This window comes from Gymnodraco acuticeps, unplaced genomic scaffold (assembly GCF_902827175.1).
Source record: "Gymnodraco acuticeps unplaced genomic scaffold, fGymAcu1.1, whole genome shotgun sequence".
NCBI lineage: Eukaryota > Metazoa > Chordata > Actinopteri > Perciformes > Bathydraconidae > Gymnodraco > Gymnodraco acuticeps.
The window spans coordinates 331,790-357,193 of NW_022990621.1; the positions used below are offsets into that span (position 1 = coordinate 331,790).

Sequence of the window (25,404 nt, forward strand, 5' to 3'; positions counted from 1 at the left end):
TTGTAAAATGGTTTTCATATCTTTAAATCAGTCACTGCATACATAGAATAGAATTACCGAATGATGTGTGTCAATAGTTGCATTGAGAGAATGAGAAGGTGTACACTACAGTGGAGTGAAGGCAAATGACTCACTGCCGTCCTGTATGGCCTGGCAGATCAGCACACACATGGAGTACACGATGCAGGCGGTGGAGGAGCTGTCCACACCTCCACTCAGAGGCAACAGGAAGCCAGCCTGCAGCACACATCACAACCATTACACATCAGCGTCTAACAGCTTCTTAGTTCCAGAGCTTTTTAACGCCTAATGATCCAATATCAAGATCAGATGGGACAATCACAACGGTACAGCAGCATCTTATTTCAGTGTTCCTCCTCACCTGTCCACTCCTCCTCAGGTAGTCCCACAGCCAGCAGGCCGGCCCTAGACTGAACAACACAGATGTCAGCAGTTTAGACTTTTGCACTTGGATTCTGCAATGTGCCATTTCAGAAGCCACTCGATTATAATGTTTTTATTTTCAGAATGAAATACATATTTTGTACCAGATGAGGTGTATGCACGTGTACCTGATCTCCTCCTCTGGTGTGTGAAAGTTCCATGTTATCGGTTGGTGTGTGGGAAGGTAGATATCGTCACCACTGGATAATGAGAAGTCAACCTTGACCCTGTGGCAAGGTTTAGGTTCACTTTCCTAAGACACAGAAACATTGGGAGTGAGAGGATATGGAGGAAGTTGCTGTAGAAATGCTAAAATGTTACTTATTATACCTTTGGCTATCACAAATGAAAAAATCCTTTAGCAAACATTAGCATGCCAATATGCCCCAGTCACAATGTAAATATGCTGCAGTATACAGTGAATAGCCACATTCACTATCTTTATTCAGCATGTTCGCTGAGGCTGATATTGGACAAATTAAACATTTTTGCCAGACATAACATGGTGGGCTTCAGAGGTATGGAAGAAAATAAAAATGAGTGAGACGTGAAATCACTGAGGGTTGGGCGAAAGGGGTTTAGAGTGATCGTCCATCAAACCGAGGGTCGATGGTTCGATCTCCACCTGTCAACATGTGGAAGTGTCCTTGGGCCCTATACTGAACCTCAGTATGGGAATGGCTAACAGTGTGTGTGAATGTTTATCACTGCTGATGAGCAGGTGTGTGTGAATGCTGACCTGTATTTGAAAAAGCACTGAGTGGACTGGAAAGGCGCAATAAAAATGCAGTTTGTCTACGATATAGGCCATAATTATGCAGTCCTGTACATTACACAGTCGGAGGGACTCACCATGTTTGGCTGGCACACTTCTCCTCTGTAGCTACGCACATCCTCAAGGTCAAGGGTGGCAGTAATCACCTCCTAACACACACACACACACACACACACACACACACACACACACACACACACACACACACACACACACACACACACACACACACACACACACACACACACACACACACACACACACACACACACACACACACCACACACACACACACACACACACACACACACACACACACACACACACACACACACACACACACACACACACACACACACACACACACACACACACACACACACACACACACACACACACACACACACACACACACACACACACACACACACACACACACACACACACACACACACACACACACACACACACACACACACACACACACACACACACACACACACACACACACACACACACACACACACACACACTATAAAATAAATACATTCTGAGAACCTGACAACACTAGCACACACACACAAAAACACACTGGCTCTGGTTCTCTCCAGGTCATACCTACCACATCGCTCAGTGAGAACTGTGCTCCCTGAGCCACGATGTCTCCATTGATGGCCACCATGGCACAGCCATCGTAGTAAACACGGTCTCCATCGCAGCCCCTCTGGTTGGCATACAGATAGATACCTCCACTCTGGAACAACACCAACCACACAAGAGGTGCAGTACAGCTTTTAGTCATCAGTTGCATCCTCAAAACAGAGAATGTGCTGAGAACCCAGGTTTCTGCATCCTGTTCTTGTGGAACAATACTGCCCTCTGGTGATCTCTGCATTGCCTGTGTAGGTACTGTAAAGGTGGTTGACACATTAAAACAAAGACCTACATTAAGTGTGGCGAAAGGTGCTGATAGAGCTGAATGACTTCAGGTAAATGTGTAACTGCTCATTTTCTGATCAGTTTGGACGTTTTCCAATACTTGTAAATTAAACTCTAGAGCTGTAATGAGGGGTGAGGGGAAAGCTGACGAGAGAAGGCTAAGCGTTTCCTAGGATATTGGTCCCCACAATATCGTGCACAACATACAGAGACTATCGGCAGACACTGAAATGAACCAATGTTCCCTGAACGTCTCATATGCAGGACACTGCTACGCTACAGGACTGCAGGGAGGCAGGCGCTGAGAGAACAGAAATTATGTTGTGTGGGTAAAACAAGTATGATAGTTGGTCAAATATTATCCTGCTCTATCCTGAGGATCACCCACTGCTCTCAGCCTGCATTTGTCTTCTACATAATCTTCTATATTTGTACTATGCATGATAACAAAGGCTCCATGTGTCAATGTGAACCAAGGAGCCGATGTGTGTGGCCCCTGGTTAAAGTATACCTTGGTGGTGGCTGACTTGATCAGGTTGACTCTTTGGTCGGCTTTGCGCAGCTCGTGGTGGCTGGCAGACGCATTGGTAAAGATTTCAACTCCATCCAGACCCATCTGAATATGGGGACTGAGAGAAAGGAAAACAGGTTAATTCACCAGGATTGATAAAGACAGTCCACAGAAAACTACAACACCCATGCAATCCTCTGTTGCCTCACCTTCTAGGGTTCCACAGCTCTGCACACATCTCAGTTCCTATGCAGGTGTCCTTCGTGGACAGCACGCAGTCACCGAATGGGACTGTGTCCTGCAAGATACAAGCATTCACCCTGTTTGCTAATGTTTGCTGTGCAGAACAGATTGGCTAGTCCCTGTTTTACTGATCAGTTAGCAAAACACAGATGATGAAGGATGTTTCCTACCTGCCCTGTTACCTCCTGGATCATTCTGGGCAGGAAATACTCTTCCACACGCCTTAAAGAAAAAACAAACAGATTAAGTTGGCATCAAATGCCTCTTTGAAAATATAGCTTAAAAAGGTGAAAAGGAACAATTTCCCTACAATGATGGGGAATCTGTTCTAGCCCCTACAAAAGTAATGTATATATATATATATCTATATATACATACATACATACATACATGTATTGTAGTTATTTAACTGTCAATATAGGAAATGAGACATTGTGGTTTGAGTAGAAGTTAGTATCAGATAATGCTGGTGTTACGGCCACAGCCTCTACTCCGCTGTAGTGGCTCGCGCTGAGACCCGCAACATGAAGAATACACGCAACAACCAGTGCTTAGTAACCAAAATATATTATTATTGAACCGTTTTGTTTATAAAAGGCCAAACGAGAAAGGCAGAAGGTCTGGAGGACTGGCCAAAAGAAACAAAAGGAAGGAGGGAGCCCGAGCCAGCCACACCAGGGGCCGTAGGACCCAGAGCTCCCCCCCCTAACCAAAAGACAAGCGTAACCCTATGGGAACAAAATAAAGCCGCGACAACTGGACTACCAGGGGCCTATACTACGAAGCTGGTTCAACCTAACCTGGATATGTTTGAGTTAGCCGGTTGGCCTAATCCAAAACATACGCGCTCTCGCTAAACTGTACTACGACGCTGGTTATCAAGTGGATCGCTCAAGCCAGCCGTTTCCTATCTAGTTAGGTGCGCGTTCACATGAAAGGGGTGGTATTTGGAGCATTCGACCAATCACAAACATGGAGAAGCGTACTGACAGCGCAGCGTCATACTTCCTGAATGAAAAGTGAACTTTAATACTAGTCAAAAATGAAGAAGTTAAACTTTAAACATCCATGACTTAAACACTTTATCCAGGATAAAAGCCACATAGCTGTACCTACAAGGTGAATACAGCTGGCAAAAGAAAAAGTGTTTGAATGCGTACATTAACAGGTTTATGATATCACTGCCCCGTCCAAGACACGATCTGACTTTAATTACATTTGACTCGAGTGTTTCGTCAACTTAATGTGTTGCTTAAAATAATACTTCTGCATACAGTATGTGACACTGTGAGTGTTGCACGGCCAGATACGGCTCAGCTGACTCAGATAAGAAAATATATGATACATTATGAAGTGATATGCCGCGGACTGTACTTAATGTTACTCTGATCCGGTTATTTATGTTGTGGCAGATATTTAAGTAAGCTTTCTTAACGCTAATGTTATAATAGTCAGATTGCTCTGAAGATGGGAGGTGATATTCTATTAATGTTCACACAGTCGGTGATTTTTGCCGGCCGTCTTTCCTGCAACTGCAGCTTTTCTGTATTTCCTTTCTCCTGTAATATGACTTGATCGCTTTAAACTCCGCACACTGAGCTCTGATTGGTCAGCAGGCAGTGCTTTCACTGAGTTGAGCTCTTAGCCTGCAACCTAACCTGGTCCCGACCAGGTTAGCCGCTAAGCATAAGTTACCATGGAGATCTAGCCTGCTAAAAAGAGAACCAGCTTCGTAGGACCGGAAAGCCGGAGTTTTCCCTGAATTTAGCCGGCTAAGCGAAAATCCTGCCTCGTAGTATACCCCCCTGGCCCTCCAGGCTAAACATAAACAAAACTACAGCACACACAATATAGCTAAACCCCCACTACAACAAAGGGGTCTTTAAAGGAGAGTGTCTCCCGGCGTCAGGATAGGCGAGACATCCTTCTCTTCCAGCTTCTCTTTATATCTCCGCGACTGAGTGGAATTTGGAACACCTGGGCAGAGGCGGAGCCAGGGGCAAACCAGGTGCACCTGGGCAGAGGCGGAGCCAGGGGCAGACCAGGTGCACCTGCGCAGCAGGGAGACAGAAAAGAAAACAAGGAGTGGAGCACGTAACAGCTGGTTTGTCATGTTTGATCATCTTCCAATCTCTCACTGTGACTACTCCCTGTAGCCTGCCAGCCAACAAGCTGCATCATGTTACCAGGACGACAGCTGTGGAGTCTTACGCATAGACTGTATATATCAGGGATGGGCAAATGGCGGCCCGCGGGCCGCATGCGGCCCCCACCTCCTCTTTTTGCGGCCCTCAGATTAATTTATAAACAACGTAATTAATTTAAAAAAAATTAAAAAAAATATTTTTTTATTTATTTTTACTTGTAGTACTGATACCGTCCACTAGACTCCTAGTTACGTCGCGAGCTGCGTAGATTACATTACATTACATTGCATTTAGCTGACGCTTGTATCCAAAGCGACTTACAATAAGTGCGTTCGACCAACAAAATACAAACTTGAAGAAAACAGAATCATATAAGTACATCAGGCTTCATAGAGCAAAAAACATTTCAAGTGCTACTCAACTGGCTTTAGATAAGCCAGCCCTTTATTAGTATATAAGTGCTTTGTTAATAGTTATATCGCTCGAAGTGGAGTCGAAAGAGATGAGTTTTCAGTCTGCGCCGGAAGGTGTGTAAGCTATCTGCTGTCCTGATGTCAATGGGGAGCTCATTCCACCATTTAGGAGCCAGGATAGCAAACCCACGTGTTTTTGGTGATGGGAACTTGGGTCCCCTTCGCAGCGAGGGTGCAGCGAGCCGTTTGGTTGATGCAGAGCGGAGTGCACGTGCTGGGGTGTACGGTTTAACCATGTCCTGGATGTACGAAGGGCCAGATCCATTCGCAGCATGTTACGCAAGTACCATTGTCTTGAAGTGGATTCTAGCAGTTATCGGAAGCCAGTGAAGGCAGCGGAGGAGCGGCGTGGTGTGGGAGAATTTAGGAAGGTTGAAGACCAGGCGAGCAGCTGCATTCTGGATGAGCTGCAGAGGTCGGATGGCACATATGCAGGTAGACCAGCCAGGAGGGAGTTGCAGTAGTCTAGGCGTGAGATGACGAGAGCCTGGACCAGAACCTGCGTCGCTTTCTGGGTCAGCTGGGGACGCATCCTCCTGATGTTGTAAAGCGTGTATCTGCAGCAGCGGGTTGTAGCAGCTATGTTTGCAGTGAAGGACAGGTTGTTATCTAGGGTCACACCCAGATTCCTTGCAGTCTGAGTCGGGGAAACAACAGAGGTGCCAATGTTGATTGTTAGGTCAAGAGTGGGACAATCTTTTCCCGGAAGGAAAAGCAGTTCAGTCTTGTCAAGGTTGAGCTTGAGGTGATGATCAGACATCCACTGAGAGATGTCAGCTAGACAAGCAGAGATGCGTGCGACGACCTGGGTCTCTGAGCGGGGAAAGGACAGAATTAATTGGGTGTCGTCAGCGTAGCAGTGGTATGAAAAACCATGCGGGCTAATGACTGATCCGAGCGAGTTTGTGTACAAGGAGAAGAGGAGGGGACCAAGAACAGAGCCCTGAGGGACCCCTGTAGTTAATTAACAAGGGTCGGACTCGGACCCTCTCCAAGTAACCCTGTAGGTGCGGTCTTTGAGGTATGAGGTGAGGAGGGAAAGTGCAGAGCCTGAAACTGCCAAGTGCTTGGAGAGTGCGAAGGAGGATCTGATGATTCACCGTGTCGAATGCAGCAGACAGGTCCAAAAGGATGATGACAGAGGAGAGGGAGGCTGCTTTAGCAGTGTGCAGTTCCTCAGTGACAGCAAGGAGGGCAGTTTCTGTGGAGTGACCTGCCTTGAAACCAGACTGGTGCGGATCCAGAAGGTTGTTCTGATGGAGATAGCAGGAGAGTTGTCTAAAGACAGCGCGTTCAAGTGTTTTAGACAGGAACGGGAGGAGAGAGACAGGCCTGTAGTTTATAACATCTGACGGGTTGAGAGTGGGTTTCTTTAGGAGAGGCTTTACTCTTGCCTCCTTGAGACTGTTTGGAAAGTGACCAGAAGTTAGAGAAGTGTTGATGAAATGGGTGAGAAACGGTAGAATATCAGGAGCGATAGTCTGAAGGAGGTTTGAAGGGATAGGGTCCAGAGGACAGGTGGTAGGGCGGGCAGAGGTAATGAGGGTAAGAACCTCACTTGGAGAGAGAGGGGAAAAGGAGGTCAGTGTGTGGGTGAAAGGAGGGTCTGGTGACCCAGCGGTGAGTAGAGGTGAGTCAGAAAAAGAAGAGTGAATATCATCAACCTTTTTTTCAAAGTGGTTAACAAAGTCGCTTGACAGAAGGGAGTAGGGGGAAGGGGCTTTGGGGGGGTCCAGGAGGGAGGAGAAGATGGAAAATAGTTTTTTGGGATTGGAATAGGAAGATTGGATCTTATCTTGAAAGAAAGTGCTTTTTGCCTGAGAGATCGAAGCAGAGAAAGAGGAGAGGAGAGCCTGATAGGTTAGGAGGTCGTCACGGTGTTTGGATTTCCACCATTTCTGCTCTGCTGCCCGAAGGACAGTTATATTAGCACGCAGTGCATCATTTAGCCAGGGAGCAGGAGGGGACTGACGAGCCTGCCGAGATGCGAGAGGACAGAGAGAGTCCAGAGAGGAGAGTTTCTGCAGCAGAGTTTGGAGGTAGGAGTTGGAACGAGTCAGAGGAAGGGAGGGCTGAGAGCACCGATGAGGCAAAGGTAGAGGGGGAGAGGGAACGAAGGTTACGGCGGACAGATGCAGGATGGGAAGAGATTCGTTTGTTATGTTTGGAAAGGGGTAGAGAGAATGAAATGAAGAAGTGATCGGATGTGTGGAGCGGGTTTACAGAGAGGTTAGAAGTAGTGCAGTTCCTTGAGAATATGAGATCAAGGACATTGCCAGCTTTATGAGTTGGTGGGGACGGAGACAGTGAGAAAGCAAAGGCGGTTAACAGAGATGTTAGTTCGTCTATCTTCCCCGTCTGGAGGTTGAAGTCTCCGTGAAGTACAGCGGGAGGACCAGTTTCAGGGATGTGTGAGAGGAGATGATCTAATTCCTCCAAGAAGTCCCCCAAGGCGCCTGGTGGACGGTAGAGAACAACAATGGTTAATTGTATAGGATGGGTTACTGTGACGGCATGGAATTCAAAGGTGGAAGGAGTGAAGTTAGGTAGCTTGAAGAGGGAAAAGCTCCATTTGGGAGAGAGCAGGAGACCAGTGCCACCTCCTCTGCCAGTGGGTCTAGGTGTATGGGAGAAGGAATATGCTGTGGAGAGAGCTGCTGGGGTGGATGTGTTGGATGTGTTGGATGTGTTGGATGGAGTAATCCACGTCTCAGTAAGAGCAAGGAAATCCAGAGACTGCAGGGAAGCAGATTATTTCAAATACCGCAAAATAATCTGTGACGCATTTGTGTGTATTGTGGTTCCCGGGGAAACCCTCACAAGAAACACCGGCTGTTGTTATGCCTGCTGTGACGTTAAGTTGCCTCTTGTAATGATGCCTTTACAAGCTTAAAAGTTGTTTTTATCATCTGAATTTGGCGAAACCAGTTTAATATTCTTAAAACCAAGACTTTGTTTATTTGAAATCAGATGAAAACAAACTGTCACGGACCCTGCCGTGTTATCTATGATTACTATACGCATTACATTCATAATTTCAGCGGGAGGGAGGGGGAGTGGTGCTGAGGAACAGCAGAGTGCGGGCTGACAGGTGTCGGTGTTGACATTCCCCTTATTGTGGAATAAGGGGAATGCAGAGACTGGCTACAAGTGTTTTAGGTTCAAGTTAGACAACTAATGTCTGGGTTAGTGTTCATGACTTCATGTTTATGTCATCTAATGGTTAATCTCAACACACACACATTTTCCGTGCTTTCCAATAATTTAAAATAGTTGTATTCCACGGTTTAATAACCTGTTCAATACAAACATGCCACTTGTAAAAATGAAATAACATTTCTGTGAACTGATATTTTTTTAGTGAGCTTATTAGAGGATGTTCCCATTGTTTGGGGATGTTCCCTTTGATTGTAAAATGTCAATGAAGATGTCAGACTTAGTATATTTGTTAATAATTACATACAACACATGGAATTCGTATGTGTGTGTGTTCCAAGTGAATCTGCGGCCCCCTGGTGGCCAGTACATCAATGATGTGGCCCCCACCACCATCAAAGTTGCCCATCCCTGGTATATATAAATGGACGTAGTGTCCATGACGTCACCCATAGGATTCTGGAGTTGCAGAGAAGCCTAAAGTAGGCGGTGTCGGCCACTATCGGCTCGACAGTGACGTCAGAGTCTAACTCCCTCCTGCTCCAGCCTGATCCAAATAAGGGCAAAGAGGCGGAGCCGAGGCGGGACCTCCTGCCGCAGAGCTGGAAGTTCCAGAGCTAGCTGAGGCTACCAAGCTAAGCTAACATGCTCAGCTCTGTGATGCAAGCCGGCTAACCTACATATGTTGCTCCCGGTCTGCACATCTTACGTTGCTTAAGATAAGTGAACATGAAACTATTCAGCAAAACTTTCAATAATAATATCTCCTTACAGTTAACTTCATATTTCTTATTGTCTAAAGCATTTTTTACACACATTTTCCCCCTCTCATATTCACAGTGTGGATCAATTGAGTCAGTGTGGTGTCCAAGGAGCTGCAGGGACTTTGGGAGAAACCTCAGTGTGACGGATGTCCTGTCTGTGGGTTTGGCTGGAGAGGACTGAGGTGGAGAGGTCTTTCTCTGGGAGGAGGACCAGGCCTGATGAAGAAACCACCTAACTGCATCAGTGAGCCCATACTGGGCACAGCTGTCACAAACAAATGATGGTCCTGTTTGACTACACACTATTCAGTTTGCAGATCGTTGTGTTCACAATAAAAGTGTAGTTTCTTAGTGAATGTCCTGTATTGGTCTTTAATGTCATATCAGCTTTTCATTTTCTTCTTGCCCCTCGGAGAAAACGGTGAGGTAGTTGTGTCCTTCAGGTATGTCCTTTCCTAACAGAAATGAAAAGAAACATAAAACATATGACAGTATTGCAGAGTAAGTGTGTTATTTATGAAAGACGTGCGTTAGAGGGCTGTAGAAATAAATACAAAATTATTTGAATGTGTTTTTGAAATTCATCACTTTGTACTACAAAGATAATCAGATTATGAATGAACAGTCTGCAGTTAATCAACATTAAAATATATGTTACTATTAAAATAATATTCAACTGTTATCAGAACTTAGTGTAAATGTAGAATCATGCTGTTCGGTTGTCTCACTGCAAGAACCACTTTTACCACGTTTTTACAGACAATATGTAGAGACAAATGGTAGTAATTTTCACAAAGTAAAATAATAATTGCCTTAAATACATTGACATGTGAAAGCTGACAAAAAAATGTTGCTTGTTAAAATCTAAATGTAACTTTTTGCAAGGTAGGAACAGTCAACTTCCCTGATGTGTCAGTATTTAGTCATGTTTAATGGAATGTATATCAGTGTATTATAGTTGTTACTTTATCTATTTAAACCAGAACGTTTCTCGATTCTTTGTACAGTATGAAAGGGGTCTTTGTACCTTTGAGTCCATGCTGAAGTTCACTGATGTTAGGAATAGGTCTGTCTCTCGTGGTCAGCATCCTCTGGTCTGTCTGCATCACCTGGAAACTTTAAACAAACAGATAGTAAAGTAACAATGTGTTGCTCACAGACTTTTTTACATGCAAACAATCATGTCCTAATCTTTTTGATTATCACAGTGCATGACATTAAGGATTTTGGGAGATGGCCCTGTGGGCCATCTAAGCTAATTTACAAATGGCCCTGAGCCCAATAGAGATTGCCCTGAAAAATGCACGCGGACGAAATGACGCACGAAGGGTTTGGGGGGCCTCCCCCTAGAACATTTAGATTTTTGCAGGTCTTAGATGCTTACACTTAATGAAACACTTAAGTTGTTGGTCAAGACACTTTCCATCTGATGAAGGCAAATGCATTCCCAGATGTAAAAAAGTAGAAAACATTACATTCAGTTATAATTGCCAAAACAAACATTATTTACACTATTATGGCCCCTATTAAAAATGTTTGTAATGTTATCTACTGTAAGTTGGTCCAACGAATGCCTCCTCATCCGGAAGCTGACCGAGCAGACCCGAGCAGCAGTCGAGAGGAGCCGAGCGCATCCGCCAAGCACACAAAATGGCGACGTCAGAGTTCCCGTTAGCCGGCAAATCTAAATCTCTTCGGTCAAAATGTCCGGTCAAAATAATTTCCCTTTAGCGCAATACCGCTTCAGTTGCGCCACTTATGTGACAGACAAAAGAGTATGTGACAGACAAGAATAGTCAACTCTAATGTCTAACACTTAATGTGGAGAAAGAGATGTCCTGGATGGGTTGATTGTGCGTTGATCTGTTGGTAATGCTTCGGGGTTCCGGTGGGCATGTAAATAAATGCATAATGCTGCGCTATACTCTGTGGCCTCACCCGGTTGCATAGCGACACTTATTGTTTAGGTGTCTTTTAATAAGCAGGTAGTCATATCATTAGCTAGAACTAGCTGGATCTGATCGATATGGACATAAACGCGAGTGAAGTCTAATCTGACGGGAGAGAGAGATCAGCTGCTGCTGACGAGTCGACACGCAGCTCTGCATAATCACATGCAGCGGTGAGCGGACAAAACACACACTTCAGGTTAGAATATCACACGTAGCTATTTTAATTACCTCTCAAACTACCGAAACTAGTTATAGATATGTTTTGTTTTACTGTCGGGTCACTCATTACTGGATCCGCGAGCTGCATGATACTGGCATAATAGATTGCCCGATCGGGCAACCAGCAGGTGAGGCTTCATTGCCCGAGCTAAATACTAGATGGCCCCGGGCCATCGGGCAGTCGTTAATGTCGAGCCCTGTTATCCTTAAAAACAAGTGCTGGATATCACAGCCCTTACTGCAGTGGCGTCGCCTGGCCTGGGCATTCGGGGCAATTTGGGGCAATTCTCCCTCAATAGTATAATACATTAACCGTGCTTTACGTGAACCTCATCATGACACTAGAGAGGACGGCAGGACTGTAATTTCCCGTGTTCAGTGAATGCAACAGAGGCAAGACACCAGACCAATCAGAGAGTTGCATGGAAATAAAGGTGTGCTTGTGTCATTCAAGCTCGGCTCTGTGTGTGTGTGTGTGTGTGTGTGTGTGTGTGTGTGTGTGTGTGTGTGTGTGTGTGTGTGTGTGTGTGTGTGTGTGTGTGTGTGTGTGTGTGTGTGTGTGTGTGTGGCGATAGCGCAATTAGTGTGATAGAGAGAGAGGGAGCATCTGGTTAGCTAGCTGCACTAACGGACATAAGGAGAGTCCTCTCCTCTCAGACTGAGAGGCTCAGGTGAGCTAAAGAACTCTCTGAGTGTTTAGATAGTTCACTTTAGTCCAAGTTATCTCAGTGGGTCTCAAACGGTTTGGTCACAAATTATTCAAAGGATTATTTCCGCGGCACACCTTCATATGATCATTATAGTCAGGGCTGCCAACATTTGAGTTCAGCTTGGAGTGAGATATTTTTTTTGGTGAACCAAAAAAAGAAGAGTTCATGCGTACAGTGTTACAAATGTATTGAACATGTACAAACTAGGGTTTCCCATTAATGTACCGGGCGCTACAGTGGAATACGCACATACAGTGTACCCGCGACTCTTACAATGAAGGCTCGATAATCAGCTCACACCATATAACATGGCATATAGCTGTAAGCAGAGGTAAAGTGCTATTTTATAAGTGGGGGTGTCCTCACCTCCTCTAGGGAAGATTTTTTTTTTAAATATTGAAGTTAAATGCATCAACCTGGTGCATTTTGAGAGCAAAATGAATTTATGGATACATCTCTCAACACCCATATGAAACAGAACTGTACACAGATTTTCTTTAGGGATATTTTACAAATCACTCACCTTTTAAACTTTATCCTTGTTTTACTGTCATATAGTATTTCATAACTGTTTTTCATTTATTCTAATAAATGGTGACCAACACGTTTGAGACCCACTGAGATAACTAGACTAAAGTTAACTATCTAAACACTCATAGTCCCTTACCTCACTGAGCTGTAGTTATCTCTCAGTCTGACAGGACACAGCTCTCCCTCTCCTTGTTTTAGAAACAGCTCTAATATCCGTTAGCGCAGCTAGCTAACCAGATGCTAACAACAACAATGCAAATAGTGAGTTTGGTAGAAATATACAGTATGCTACTAAAGTTATTTAAGATGATGCCATATTTATTGAAGATTTACATTATAAATATTCCCCAAAATTATTCAAAAGCATATTCTTCCAAACTCTCTGCTGTAGTATGACCACCATGAGACTATTGTGTGTGGTGAGTTTGGTAGTAATAAGCTGTATAATAGTGATTGAATATTATTGTATTCTCTTTTTTCGGAGTTGCACTTTGCAGACGGTCCCTGAGCACTCGTTTCTTCTCCGGCTGCAGATAGAGACCAATGTAATGTGTCCAGCTCGGAGGACGGCGCGTATTGGCTTTTTTTGATCAAAATGTGATTGTAGATCGTTGTTATTGATCCGTGAAATCCGAATCTCCCAATATCGTTCCAACTTTACGGAACTAAGCCAGAAGACCGTCTCATTTCGTAGACCGCTCGGTTTGCTGTTCCTTCACTTTATTTTTATATTTATATACATTTATTTTGGACTTAGCGTGAGGAAAGGCAAGTGTGGCGTGAGTGCGTGAGATATGGGTTAATTGCGTGACTCTCACACTCAATGCGTGAGGGTTGGCAGCCCTGTTATAGTTAAAGGAGCATAAAGGAAAAACAGTTATGAAATACAGTAAAACAAGAATAGAGTTTAAAAGGGGAGTGATTTGTAAAATATCCATAAAGAAAAAGAAAATCTGTTTACAGTTCTGTTTCATATGGGTGCTGAGAGATGTATCCATAGATCATAGATAGGGGAGGCGTGTGGCGTAGTGGATAGAACCTTGGTGTTGGGATCAGGGGGTCACAGATTCAAACCCCACTGCTATTGTCGTTGTGTCCCTGGGCAAGACACTTCACCCCAAATTGCTCCTGTGGGGATTGCCCACAGTATTGAGTATGTAAGTTGCTTTGGATAAAAGCGTCTAACAAGTACCATGTAATGTAATCTCTCATGTTGCTCTCAAAGTGCACCAGATTGATGCTTTTAACTTCAATATTTAAAAAAAATCTTCCCGGGGGAGCATCCCCCGGACCCCCCTAGAGGAGGTGAGGTCCGCCCCCCACTCATAAAAAAATAGCACTTCACCCTTGCCTATAAGCCGTGAGTTGATTATCGAGCCTTCATTGTAACAGTCGCGGGTGTACTGTGTGTGCGTGTGGGGAGTGTTGCAGTAGAAAATTCCACTGTAGCGCCGCGGCCGCCGCCACTGTGGGCTAAGCCCCGAATGTTTTCAGGTCCAGGCGACGCCCCTGCCTTACTGTATCTTATCAGTTGGATTGTGTATTATTGTATAGTTGGGGTCCTTTTTATTTTACTGTTACTTTGAAATAGTTTTTCACGAGACAGTCAAATTAAATGTCCTATGCCATCTTCACATTCATTTGTAACACACACATAAGGGTAAAAGACAAACATCTTTAACAAATGTAATGCAATGAATAAGATTCATTGTCACAGAAGCACACATAACGTCATATCTAATATTTAAACAAATCGTTTCCTTGTCCCTAAAGCATTGACTACGCTATCGTCCTTAAATGCAGGCATCACGTTCTGCTGCCACAATAAGTCGGTTTCTCCAGTGTAATGATAATAAAATGCTTAGTAAGTATTGGTAATAATAGTAATAAAAACAACAACGTGTGGGTTCGTTCGTTTATTATGATGGCAACGTTAACCAGTAAGCTTCAATAATCAACTCCAGCTGAACAAACCATATTGCAATATCTACGTTAATGTTATTTCTGGAACCATCTGGAAATGTGAGATTCATATTTTAAGATACACAGATCTTATAGTGAGGTTAATCTCATATACAGTATGCTGGTCTTCAACACTACTGTGACGCTAGCTGTCTGCATCGTCGAGCATAGCGAATTTAAAGCAACAATATCAATGCATAGTTACCTAACTAGCAAACTAACTAATGTACGAGGATGACCTTATTTTACCAACCGTTACCTCACACAGAAGCCGTTTGTTCTACAGTATAATCCTTTTTAATGTTTTACACTTCTCTAATATGTTTTAACTTGTATGATACGGATAGCATCGTTAGCACAGATGTAGCTTATCTGAATAAAAAGACCAGTAAGAAATAAAGTGCTTGAATTTCACTTACCGAAGAAACTGCATTCAGGGGCGGTCTGTTTTAACCGCAGAGCCATGAGATAAGTCCGATATTTGCATGACATGTACTCCACCAGGCAGCAACACAACAAACACGGCCGAGTTCAAGTTATGTTCTCCGGATGAACTGAGCAGGCAAGGCCCCTGTAGCACGGAGCTGCTAGTAGAGAGACAGAGGAGCTAGGAGTGGCAGTCCTGTTGTCATGAAGGGGGTATCTAACTAGAATACTCCACCAGGCACCAACACAGCAAAGACATCAACGAGTTCAAGTTGTGTTCCCCGCATCAACCTCACAGCTGAGGCCCTGTAGCATCCTGGAGCTTACTGAGCTAACGGAGCTACTAGGAGACAGAAAGCTAGAAGCAGCAGTGACTGCAGAGACCTGTCACTCAAGATGACCACGCCCTAATTTATGCAAACACTTTAAGACCTAATATAACTAAAAGGGTTGCGTTATAAAACAATTCACTCACCAATCCATAAACATGAAGGTGGAATCTAACTATATCCATCATAATATGTATTGCATCCAGGGGTAGAAACATGTTTATTTCTGCTGTAAAGTTGGGCATTTTAATATGGGGGTCTATGGGAATTGCTCCTTTCTGCAGTCATCCCCTATCGGCCAATAGATGAACTGCAGTTTGAGGCACTTCCTTATTACTATTAAACCTTTAGGGGCTAAGTGTTTCCCTAAAGTATCAGTCCCCCTCAATGACATTCTGCATGATTTTTCTTTGTAATGAAAACTTTCAAAAATAAAGTGTTAATTTACTATTAAAGAAAAAATAAAAGTATCAGTCCCTGTGCTAAACCAATCTAAAGCTATTGTTTCTCCTTAAAGGTGGGGTAGGTAATTTTGGAGAAACCAGCTCGAGTGCGCTAGAATTTGAAAATACACAGCCGGAAAAAATCTGCCACTTTCTTACAGAGCCCCTCCTCCAACACACACGAACACACACATGACCAATGAGGGCACGAGATCAGTTTGTGCACAGATGGAAGGCTGACAGGCAGGTAGGCCATCCAGTTATTTTAGCCGGGCCGGCTCAGATGATTGGTCGTGCTTTTTACAGTACTACGGCTTCCACAGATGAACATTTTTTTGTCAAAGCACTTAAAGAGCCTGTGACACAAGTTTCCCCATCATGCAAACCCATCAATTTGAGTAAATATTGTCCCCTTGAAAACCGGTACTGAACTGATTTTGGATATTTGTACTTTGATAACCATTAATCTGCCCTTCAATGTTGACCATTCTGGATCTTCTCGGGGATTCTTCAAATCCCGCCAAATTATGTGTCATTGCGGGCCAAGAGCTCCGTCCGGATCCCAGCATCTTCATGCAAACGCACGATGGCGCACACAGCAGCAAACGATGACAGCGATGACAGTTTAATTTTGAACGTGTCTGAGGCTGAAGGATCGGTTTATGTTTTATCTGTTAGAAGTTTAGGAATTAGGTGCGTCAATATGGGCGATAATACGGTCATGTAGCCAGTGGTGGACTGGGACTAAAAATCAGCCCGGGACTCTCGACCGGCCCACTTCGGTACCGCTAGTAAATTGTCAACGGGGGGAGTGGGGGATGGATGTGCTAGTGACTTATCCGGCCGGCCCACTTCGGTACCGGCCCATTCGTCCAGATGGCCAATCCGCCACTGCACCCAGCCCAGCCCACGTAAACTGTCAACGGGGGGAGCCTCGCTGCGGGGAAACGGTGGACCTGGTGTCCCGATCGGAGTGGGAATAATAATAATAATAATAATCCGTGCATTTTATCCATTAATTTCCCCAACATTGTGGTAAAAAAACCACACGTTTAATCCATGTTGGTGTACTACAACTACAAAAAGCATCGTTTTGTTTTCTCATCAGGAAATGCAGACCGGCTCAAAAAAACGATTTTTAATCATCATCCTCACGATCATTTAATGTATCATATGTTCGCCGAATTGACATGAAAGCACTAATAAATGTAGTTTCATCCACTTGAGTTTACAACTACAAAAATAATCGATTTGTTTTTAGATCACATCCGACGGGAGGAAATTCAGCAGCTCTCACTACCGATTTGTAATCCTAATGTAATCATCATCTTCACCACGATAATTTATGTTTATGTTCGCCGAATTGACATGAAAGCACTGACAAATATGAATATACTGTAGTCAACTTCATTAAGACGTTATTAACGTGCCTAAACTCAGTAATTCACCATTTCTACGCATGACAACACACTTTGTCCGTGTTTGGCTCTCTCGCCGCACAGTGAAGCGTTTCCACATTGACGTCACTTCCGGCTTCCCCCAAAACTTCAAAATGAGTCGAAGGAATTTCCCCGCGATGTTCGAAATTATTGATATTTATCGGAACGGTATCGCAACTTATTTTTTAAGCTGACGGGTCAAGATGACTAGTAGCCCAATATTTCATAGCACAACAGTTGTTGGGAGGCTGTCACAGGCTCTTTAAGATATTCATTGCTATCGGGATGTTAAGAGCATTCCATGGAATATTACAAAAAATGTATCTCGAGCCGGTTTCTCAAACTTACCTACCGAACCTTTAATTGATGAAATAACATTGCAAGCGAACAGATTTCCCCAAAAGTTAAGTTAGTTAGTTAGTAAGTAAGTATTTCTTCAAGACAGTATTGTTACACATCACATACAGCTTACTCATTATGTAAGATACGAATCAAGTTGACCAATACATTCAATATCAAGATATATCATAATAACAGAGAGATGAGAAGGGCAGTGGGGACCGACCTTGACTGGTTCCAGTGGGAGAACCAGCGGATCTCTCTGTACAGCCCGTAGTTGGCCATCAGCATTTTAGGTCTGATCAGCAGTATCTTTCTGCAGGTAATAGAATACATATATATATATATATATATATGCCAAGTCAAGTTACATAAATGCATACAAACAGAACACAAACAACATGTCTCATTAGAGTGCTGTGCTGACGTACCTGTTGAGGAACAGGACCCGGCAGTTGTAGCGCACGTTGTGATGCATGATGGGCCTGAGGGGAACACAGTACTGTCACCAAACCAGACTTCCAGCCACACAAAGGGAGAATTCTTTATGGTAACAACTGAAAACTTGTCCTGTTAGTTTGAAATCAGAAATCGGGGCTGCAGATGGTAAGAGTGTCCCTGGTTCTGGACAATCCTCTCAACCAGGAATAATGACTGCTTTTTTTTTTTTAAATCAAAAACTGATTAAAAACTGAAAAGATTTGGAATCACAGCAGGGATTGATTATGTTTGCACCAATATTCCCATCTTCATTGAAAAATATATTTATTTGATCATGGTGTGGTTCTCTTAAGAATCTGTTGCAACAGATATGTGTTGTAAACACTGCAGAATACGATTTTAGGTCTAGATCTCAACAGCTTCATGACACTTCAAAATATTTTTCATTTTAAATACATAATTACAGTTTAAAAAATATTGTGCTTCCTGCAATTTGAAGATTGCAATTTTGATAATATTTCGATTAATTATGAAGCCCTTTTCTACACCTTACATGATTTATGGGATTATGAAAAGAATCCACACAAAACAATGTGTTTGGACAGGACCACATTAGGTTTGTCTGACTGCTGGCAGGTGATACCCACATCCCCACGTCACAGATGATGTCCTGGGTGATGGGAGATTCTAGAAGCTTCCTCAGAACCTGAAAGCTGTGAAGCAACGTGTCCGACTCATAGAAGTGGTCTGCACAGCCGTAACCACTGTAAAACATGTAGTAAATCAGAAAATAGATGTGAGAAAAGTAAAGCTGAAACTGGTTTAGTGCTGGTATTTCAGTATGGAAAATGCTGTCAGTGAAAATGATGGATGCTTGTCTGATCATCACATCATGGATATTCATACCATATCTCCAGCTCTGGGCCAAGTCTGTATTTGGCTCCATGAGCTTTAGCAATCTCAATACCTGCAGAGAGACACAGACAGAACACAGAAAGAGTAAATGAGATGTACTGATTCTGTATATGTAACTGTATATTACATGAATTAGGAGGATTGGGAGTGACCCATAAATAGGTCACAATCAAATAATGTGGGGGAGAAACTATGTAACAGGGGTATGTAAAGCAGGTAAAGCAGCAAAGGCAGAAATAATAATAATAATGTTTAATTCTGGGTGGACAGGGCAAGTTTGTGAGGAGATCATCAAAAAACCCAAAGACATTAAGCAGCTATGTTGCCGTTTCGCTCCCTGCAAAAAATCTTCGGACTTTCTGTGACTGACTGAACTGGGATGCTGGCCGAGCCGCGCAGGACATAACCGATGGACCAGTGAAGCTTACAGGAGGCAGAGGCTTAGATCACCGGACAACAGAGTTGGTGCCGTGTGCACAAACAGTGTTAACGTCGGTATGAACAACAGAATTGTGCCAAAACTCCGCCAACTGGCTGCAGTGGGAGACTCCCCTGTCCACACTCTGTGCCCCACGCACACACTGGAGAACTGCGCAAAATCAGCTGATCACAACGTTCACGCTCTGTGGTCAAGCTGCTGCAGTTTTATTTACAACAAAGTGGAGTAAAACACAGAGTTGCAAACTTCCTCAGGGTGTTATGGAAGAGTTTGAAATCAGACAGAGGTGAAAGAAGTACTCAGATCTTGTGTAGGAATACTCTGTTACAGTAAAAGTCCTGCATTCAAAATGTTACCCAAGTAAAATTAGAAAAGTATTATCAAAATATAGTTAAAGTAACATTAAAAGTTGTGCAGATTGGTTCATTTCAGAATAATATATATGATATGTTTCATATATATTATTTATATTTATCAAGTCTGATTTAAGACTTGATAAATATAAATAATATATATGATAAAACATATCATTGGATGCCCGCAAAAGTACAACCAGCGAGTATTGAGTCTCATACACAGCGAGTCTCTTAGACATTATAATGCTTGTTATTAACGATCTAAAAATGCATGAAAATATGTTTTTCTTACAGAAATTAAATTATTATTATTAACAACAATTTGTTGTTATTATGTTTTCGTTTTTTAATAACAAATGTATTTTGTAGGTCAGATGTAAAAAGATAGTCTTTTATATTTGTCTTATCAAATTTGACATACAACGTAAATATATATATATATTGTAGTAAGAATGATATAATCAGGGGTGCACATAACTTTTTGAGTGAGTTACTCAGATGAGTACCAGGAGACAGCGTTTGGTACTCATCCCACACGAAGCGTGGTCCTCCTCAGTGTCTCCTTCACTGTCCTCTATTTACACTTCTTGCATGCTAGATGATGAAGATGATGAAGATGCACCTCCCTGTCTCTTTTTAAGCCTCCGATTTGCTTTCTCCAAAACGTGTTGCCAAAACTGTGAAGTCCTTGCATTTCCTGAGGCCAAGTTGGAGGATCAAATACTAAGAAATGATCACATGACTTGAAGTCATATCTGATTTCAGATGTGGGAAGTAACTAAGTACACTTATTCAAGTACTGTACTTAAGTACCATTTTGAGATATTTGTACTTTACTTGACTTTGATGCTACTTTGTACTTCTACTCCACTACAGGTCAGAGGTAAATGGTTTACTTTTACTCCACTACATGTATTTAATAACTTTAGTTACTTTACAGATCTGGGTGAATGATGTGAAATATAATAAAGTCTTAAATCAGACTTTAGTTCAGCGGCGTAGCCACCATACAGTTTACTCATTGGCCCACCCTGAGCTTCTGTCATTTAAAAAAAAAAGTATTATTATTTTTTATTATTTTAATAAAAATATGTATTCACCCATTGAGAATATCCAAGAATTCAAAGTGAAATTCAAGTGTACAAATATTGAGTTTAATTAATGTTGTATGTGCTTTATCTTCTGAACCGAACTCATTTACGGTAAAAAACTGATTGTTGGTTCCGGCGCGCGCCATAATAACGTGAGAGAGGCAGAGAGCTGCCTGCAAAATAAATGATGGCTCAAAGTTCACTAATGTTTTTTTTTTAAAAGCCAGACTCCAAGAAGAGCCCCCATTGCCCTCATCTAGCAGCGATCTATACGATCATTTTCTGATAACGATGAAATAGCCCCGCCTCCCTCTCCCCACCTCTCCTGCTGCTGGGCTGTCAGAAGAACACGTTTATGTAGCATTTCTTTATTGTCGAAATGATGACATTTATAACGGGATCAAATCAAAGTGAATGGCCTGCTGCTGCAATTAATAATAATAATGATAATTCATTTTATTTAGGGGCGCCTTTCAAAGCACACCTTACAATTCATAACATATTCCAAGGAAAGGTTTTAAGACAGTACAAAGAATGCAGTCCGGGTGATGTTTTTTATGTGGGGTGCAGATGAGAGAGCTGTCCAGAATGACACCAAGATGTTGTGTGTGTGCTCTTGATAAGCCATTAAAACAGTAAAATACGTGTCTCCTGTTCACCAAAACATACCCATCTGTTATGGAAAAATAAAGTATTCCAAAATTATTCTAAAAGTAATCTGCCACCGGTACCGGCGGGGATTGTTGTTAGCTTCTGATGCGCAGAAGAAAAATCTGGCCCACCCTATTTTTTAAAGTAAATTTCTGCCTACGCTACTGCTTTAGTTCCACCTGGAGTAAATCCACAAGCTGCCCTGCAGTATACAAAGTCATTCAAACTAGCTGCACCTTTACCAGCTTTGAGAACACTTTCATGATCAATCTTTATAAAACATATCATATATATCATTCTGAAATGGACCAATCTGCACAATGACTACTTTTACTTTTGGTACTTTAACTATATTTTGATAATACTTTTCTACTTTTACTGAGTAACATTTTGAATGCAGGACTTTTACTGTATTACTTTCCTACACTCAGGTACTTCTACTTTTACTCAAGTACAAGATCTGAGTACTTCTACTTTAACTTATAAGATCTGAGTACATCTGATAATAAAACTGATGATCATGTATACACAGCTGACATGTGATGTCACGCCGCGTGCTCATACATTATGTGTCAGGGAAGTATGACTCATGAGGAAACAGCAGGTTGAGTACATGGCATTATGAATATCAGCAGAGACAGTCTACAGACTCTACAGTTATATGTACAGACTGTAGTTTGTCACTCACTCTCCAGGATCCTCTGCAGGTTGCCTTCAAAGTCCAGAGCCCATTGGTTCAGAGAGCAGGTCGCGAGCGTCACTTTCCGTCCCATGCTCCCGACGTTTAAGGCACGTGAGCAAATTAACGAACTGGGATACTATGTTAAGTCTGAAAAAGTGTAAATATATACACTTATTGCGATATATCCACAGAGCAGTAATACATGTAGTGACTCAACTTGTTTTTTCTGGAGTCTGCAGCCACTGAACTCCTCTTCTTCTTCGTGTCATTCCGTCATGTTGGCAGTGAGCACAGTGGCGCCCCCTGCAGGACAGAGACTCAAACCGAGAACACAGAGGAGGCTCCTTCACAAACACCAGCCCTATGGGGGGGGGACTTAGTACTCTGATCTTGTACTTGAGTAAAGTAGAAGTACTCAGGTCCTGTACTTGAGTAAAAGTAGAAGTACTCAGGTCTTGAGTAAAATTACCAGAGTACCAGAGTGTAGGACAAGTAAAATGTTACTCAAGAAAAGTATTATCATCCAAATAGTTAAAGTAACAAAAGTAAAAGTAGTCATTGTGCAGATTGGTCCATTTCAGAATAATATATATGTTTTATTATTATTGATAATTAAAGTGTTATAAGATAAGATAGAACTTTATTGATCCAAATTTGGCAAATGTTTGTGTTGCAGCAGCATAAAAAGACATGGCATTGTACAATAACAATTAAAAGACAAGAAATAAACAGGAAAGTAGAACATGTACATGTTGAATTACAAATTAACAATAACAAGATATAAAGCAAGGTATTATATTTACATACGTTTTTGACGGATGGAATATTACATATTAAACTGAATGTAAAAGTGAAGTGAAGAGAAAAACTATGGAGCAGAGAGTTCTCTTCCAGCCCGAGGTCATTTGTTATAGAGAGTTATTGCAGTGGGCAGGAATGTGTTCCTGCATCGGTCCTTGTGACAGAGCTGCAGCATTCTGTTGGAGAAGGAGCTCCATTGACTGTCCAGCTGCAGGTGGAGAGGGGGCGGGGGGTTATCTGCCTGTCCAGCTGCAGGTGGAGAGGGGGCGGGGGGGTTATCTGTCTGTCCAGCTGCAGGTGGAGAGGGGGCGGGGCGTTATCTGTCTGTCCAGCTGCAGGTGGAGAGGGGGTGCGGGGGGTTATCTGTCTGTCCAGCTGCAGGTGGAGAGGGGGCGGGGGGTTCTCTGCCTGTCCAGCTGCAGGTGGAGAGGGGGCGGGGGGTTATCTGTCTGTCCAGCTGCAGGTGGAGAGGGGGCGGGGCGTTATCTGTCTGTCCAGCTGCAGGTGGAGAGGGGGGGGGGGGTTATCTGTCTGTCCAGCTGCAGGTGGAGAGGGGGGGGGGGGTTATCTGCCTGTCCAGCTGCAGGTGGAGAGGGGGCGGGGGGTTATCTGTCTGTCCAGCTGCAGGTGGAGAGGGGGCGGGGGGGTTATCTGCCTGTCCAGCTGCAGGTGGAGAGGGGGCGGGGCGTTATCTGTCTGTCCAGCTGCAGGTGGAGAGGGGGGGGGGGGTTATCTGTCTGTCCAGCTGCAGGTGGAGAGGGGGCGGGGCGTTATCTGTCTGTCCAGCTGCAGGTGGAGAGGGGGTGCGGGGGGTTATCTGTCTGTCCAGCTGCAGGTGGAGAGGGGGCGGGGGGTTATCTGTCTGTCCAGCTGCAGGTGGAGAGGGGGCGGGGCGTTATCTGTCTGTCCAGCTGCAGGTGGAGAGGGGGGGGGGTTATCTGTCTCTCCAGCTGCAGGGGGAGAGGGGGGGGGGGGGGGTTATCTGCCTGTCCAGCTGCAGGTGGAGAGGGGGCGGGGGGTTATCTGTCTGTCCAGCTGCAGGTGGAGAGGGGGGCGGGGGCGTTATCTGTCTGTCCAGCTGCAGGTGGAGAGGGGGGAGGGGGGGTATCTGTCTGTCCAGCTGCAGGTGGAGAGGGGGGGGGGGTTATCTGCCTGTCCAGCTGCAGGTGGAGAGGGGGCGGGGGGGTTATCTGCTGTCAGCTGTAGGTGGAGAGGGGGGCGGGGGTTCTCTGCCTGTCCAGCTGCAGGTGGAGAGGGGGCGGGGGGTTATCTGTCTGTCCAGCTGCAGGTGGAGAGGGGGCGGGGCGTTATCTGTCTGTCCAGCTGCAGGTGGAGAGGGGGGAGGGGGGTATCTGTCTGTCCAGCTGCAGGTGGAGAGGGGGGGGGGGGTTATCTGCCTGTCCAGCTGCAGGTGGAGAGGGGGGCGGGGGGGTTATCTGTCTGTCCAGCTGCAGGTGGGAGAGGGGGCGGGGGGTTATCTGCCTGTCCAGCTGCAGGTGGAGAGGGGGCGGGGCGTTATCTGTCTGTCCAGCTGCAGGTGGAGAGGGGGGGGGGGGTTATCTGTCTGTCCAGCTGCAGGTGGAGAGGGGGGGGGGGTTATCTGTCTGTCCAGCTGCAGGTGGAGAGGGGGCGGGGGGTTATCTGCCTGTCCAGCTGCAGGTGGAGAGGGGGCGGGGGGTTATCTGTCTATCCAGCTGCAGGTGGAGAGGGGGCGGGGGGTTATCTGTCTATCCAGCTGCAGGTGGAGAGGGGGCGGGGGGTTATCTGCCTGTCCAGCTGCAGGTGGAGAGGGGGCGGGGGGTTGTCTGTCGGTCCAGCTGCAGGTGGAGAGGGGGCGGGGGGTTATCTGCCTGTCCAGCTGCAGGTGGAGAGGGGGCGGGGGGTTATCTGTCTCTCCAGCTGCAGGTGGAGAGGGGGCGGGGGGTTATCTGTCTGTAACGCTGCAGGTGGAGAGGGGGCGGGGGGTTATCCATGATGGACAACAGCCTGTTCAGTGTCCTCCTCTCAACCACAGCTTCAAAAGTGTCCAGCCCGATGCCGAAGCTGGTAAAGGTGCAGCTAGTTTGAATGATTTTGTATACTGCAGTGTAGCTTGTGAATCCAGGTGGAACTAAAGTCTGATTTAACAGTTGATTATATTTCACATCATTCATCCAGATCTGTAAAGGTATTAAATACATGTAGTGGAGTAAAAGTACACCATTTACCTCTGAACTGTAGTGGAGT

General features: G+C 44.3%; 1 protein-coding gene across 1 annotated transcript in view; it reads right to left on the minus strand.

Moving 5' to 3' along the window:
* nadsyn1 (NAD synthetase 1) overlaps nt 1–22,655 on the minus strand; it is a 75,792-nt gene extending 53,137 nt beyond the window's left edge. The window contains exons 1-13 of the mRNA XM_034229075.1: nt 22,384–22,655; nt 19,150–19,210; nt 18,891–19,007; nt 18,234–18,287; nt 18,029–18,118; nt 3,083–3,134; nt 2,879–2,967; nt 2,670–2,787; nt 1,842–1,973; nt 1,297–1,368; nt 573–697; nt 383–431; nt 135–237 (exon numbers count right to left, since the gene is read on the minus strand). Coding sequence (XP_034084966.1) covers nt 135–237; nt 383–431; nt 573–697; nt 1,297–1,368; nt 1,842–1,973; nt 2,670–2,787; nt 2,879–2,967; nt 3,083–3,134; nt 18,029–18,118; nt 18,234–18,287; nt 18,891–19,007; nt 19,150–19,210; nt 22,384–22,468 — 1,147 coding nt within the window. The 5' untranslated portion in view covers nt 22,469–22,655. The remainder of the gene's footprint in view (nt 1–134; nt 238–382; nt 432–572; nt 698–1,296; nt 1,369–1,841; nt 1,974–2,669; nt 2,788–2,878; nt 2,968–3,082; nt 3,135–18,028; nt 18,119–18,233; nt 18,288–18,890; nt 19,008–19,149; nt 19,211–22,383) is intronic.
* Between the last annotated feature and the right edge of the window lie 2,749 nt (nt 22,656–25,404).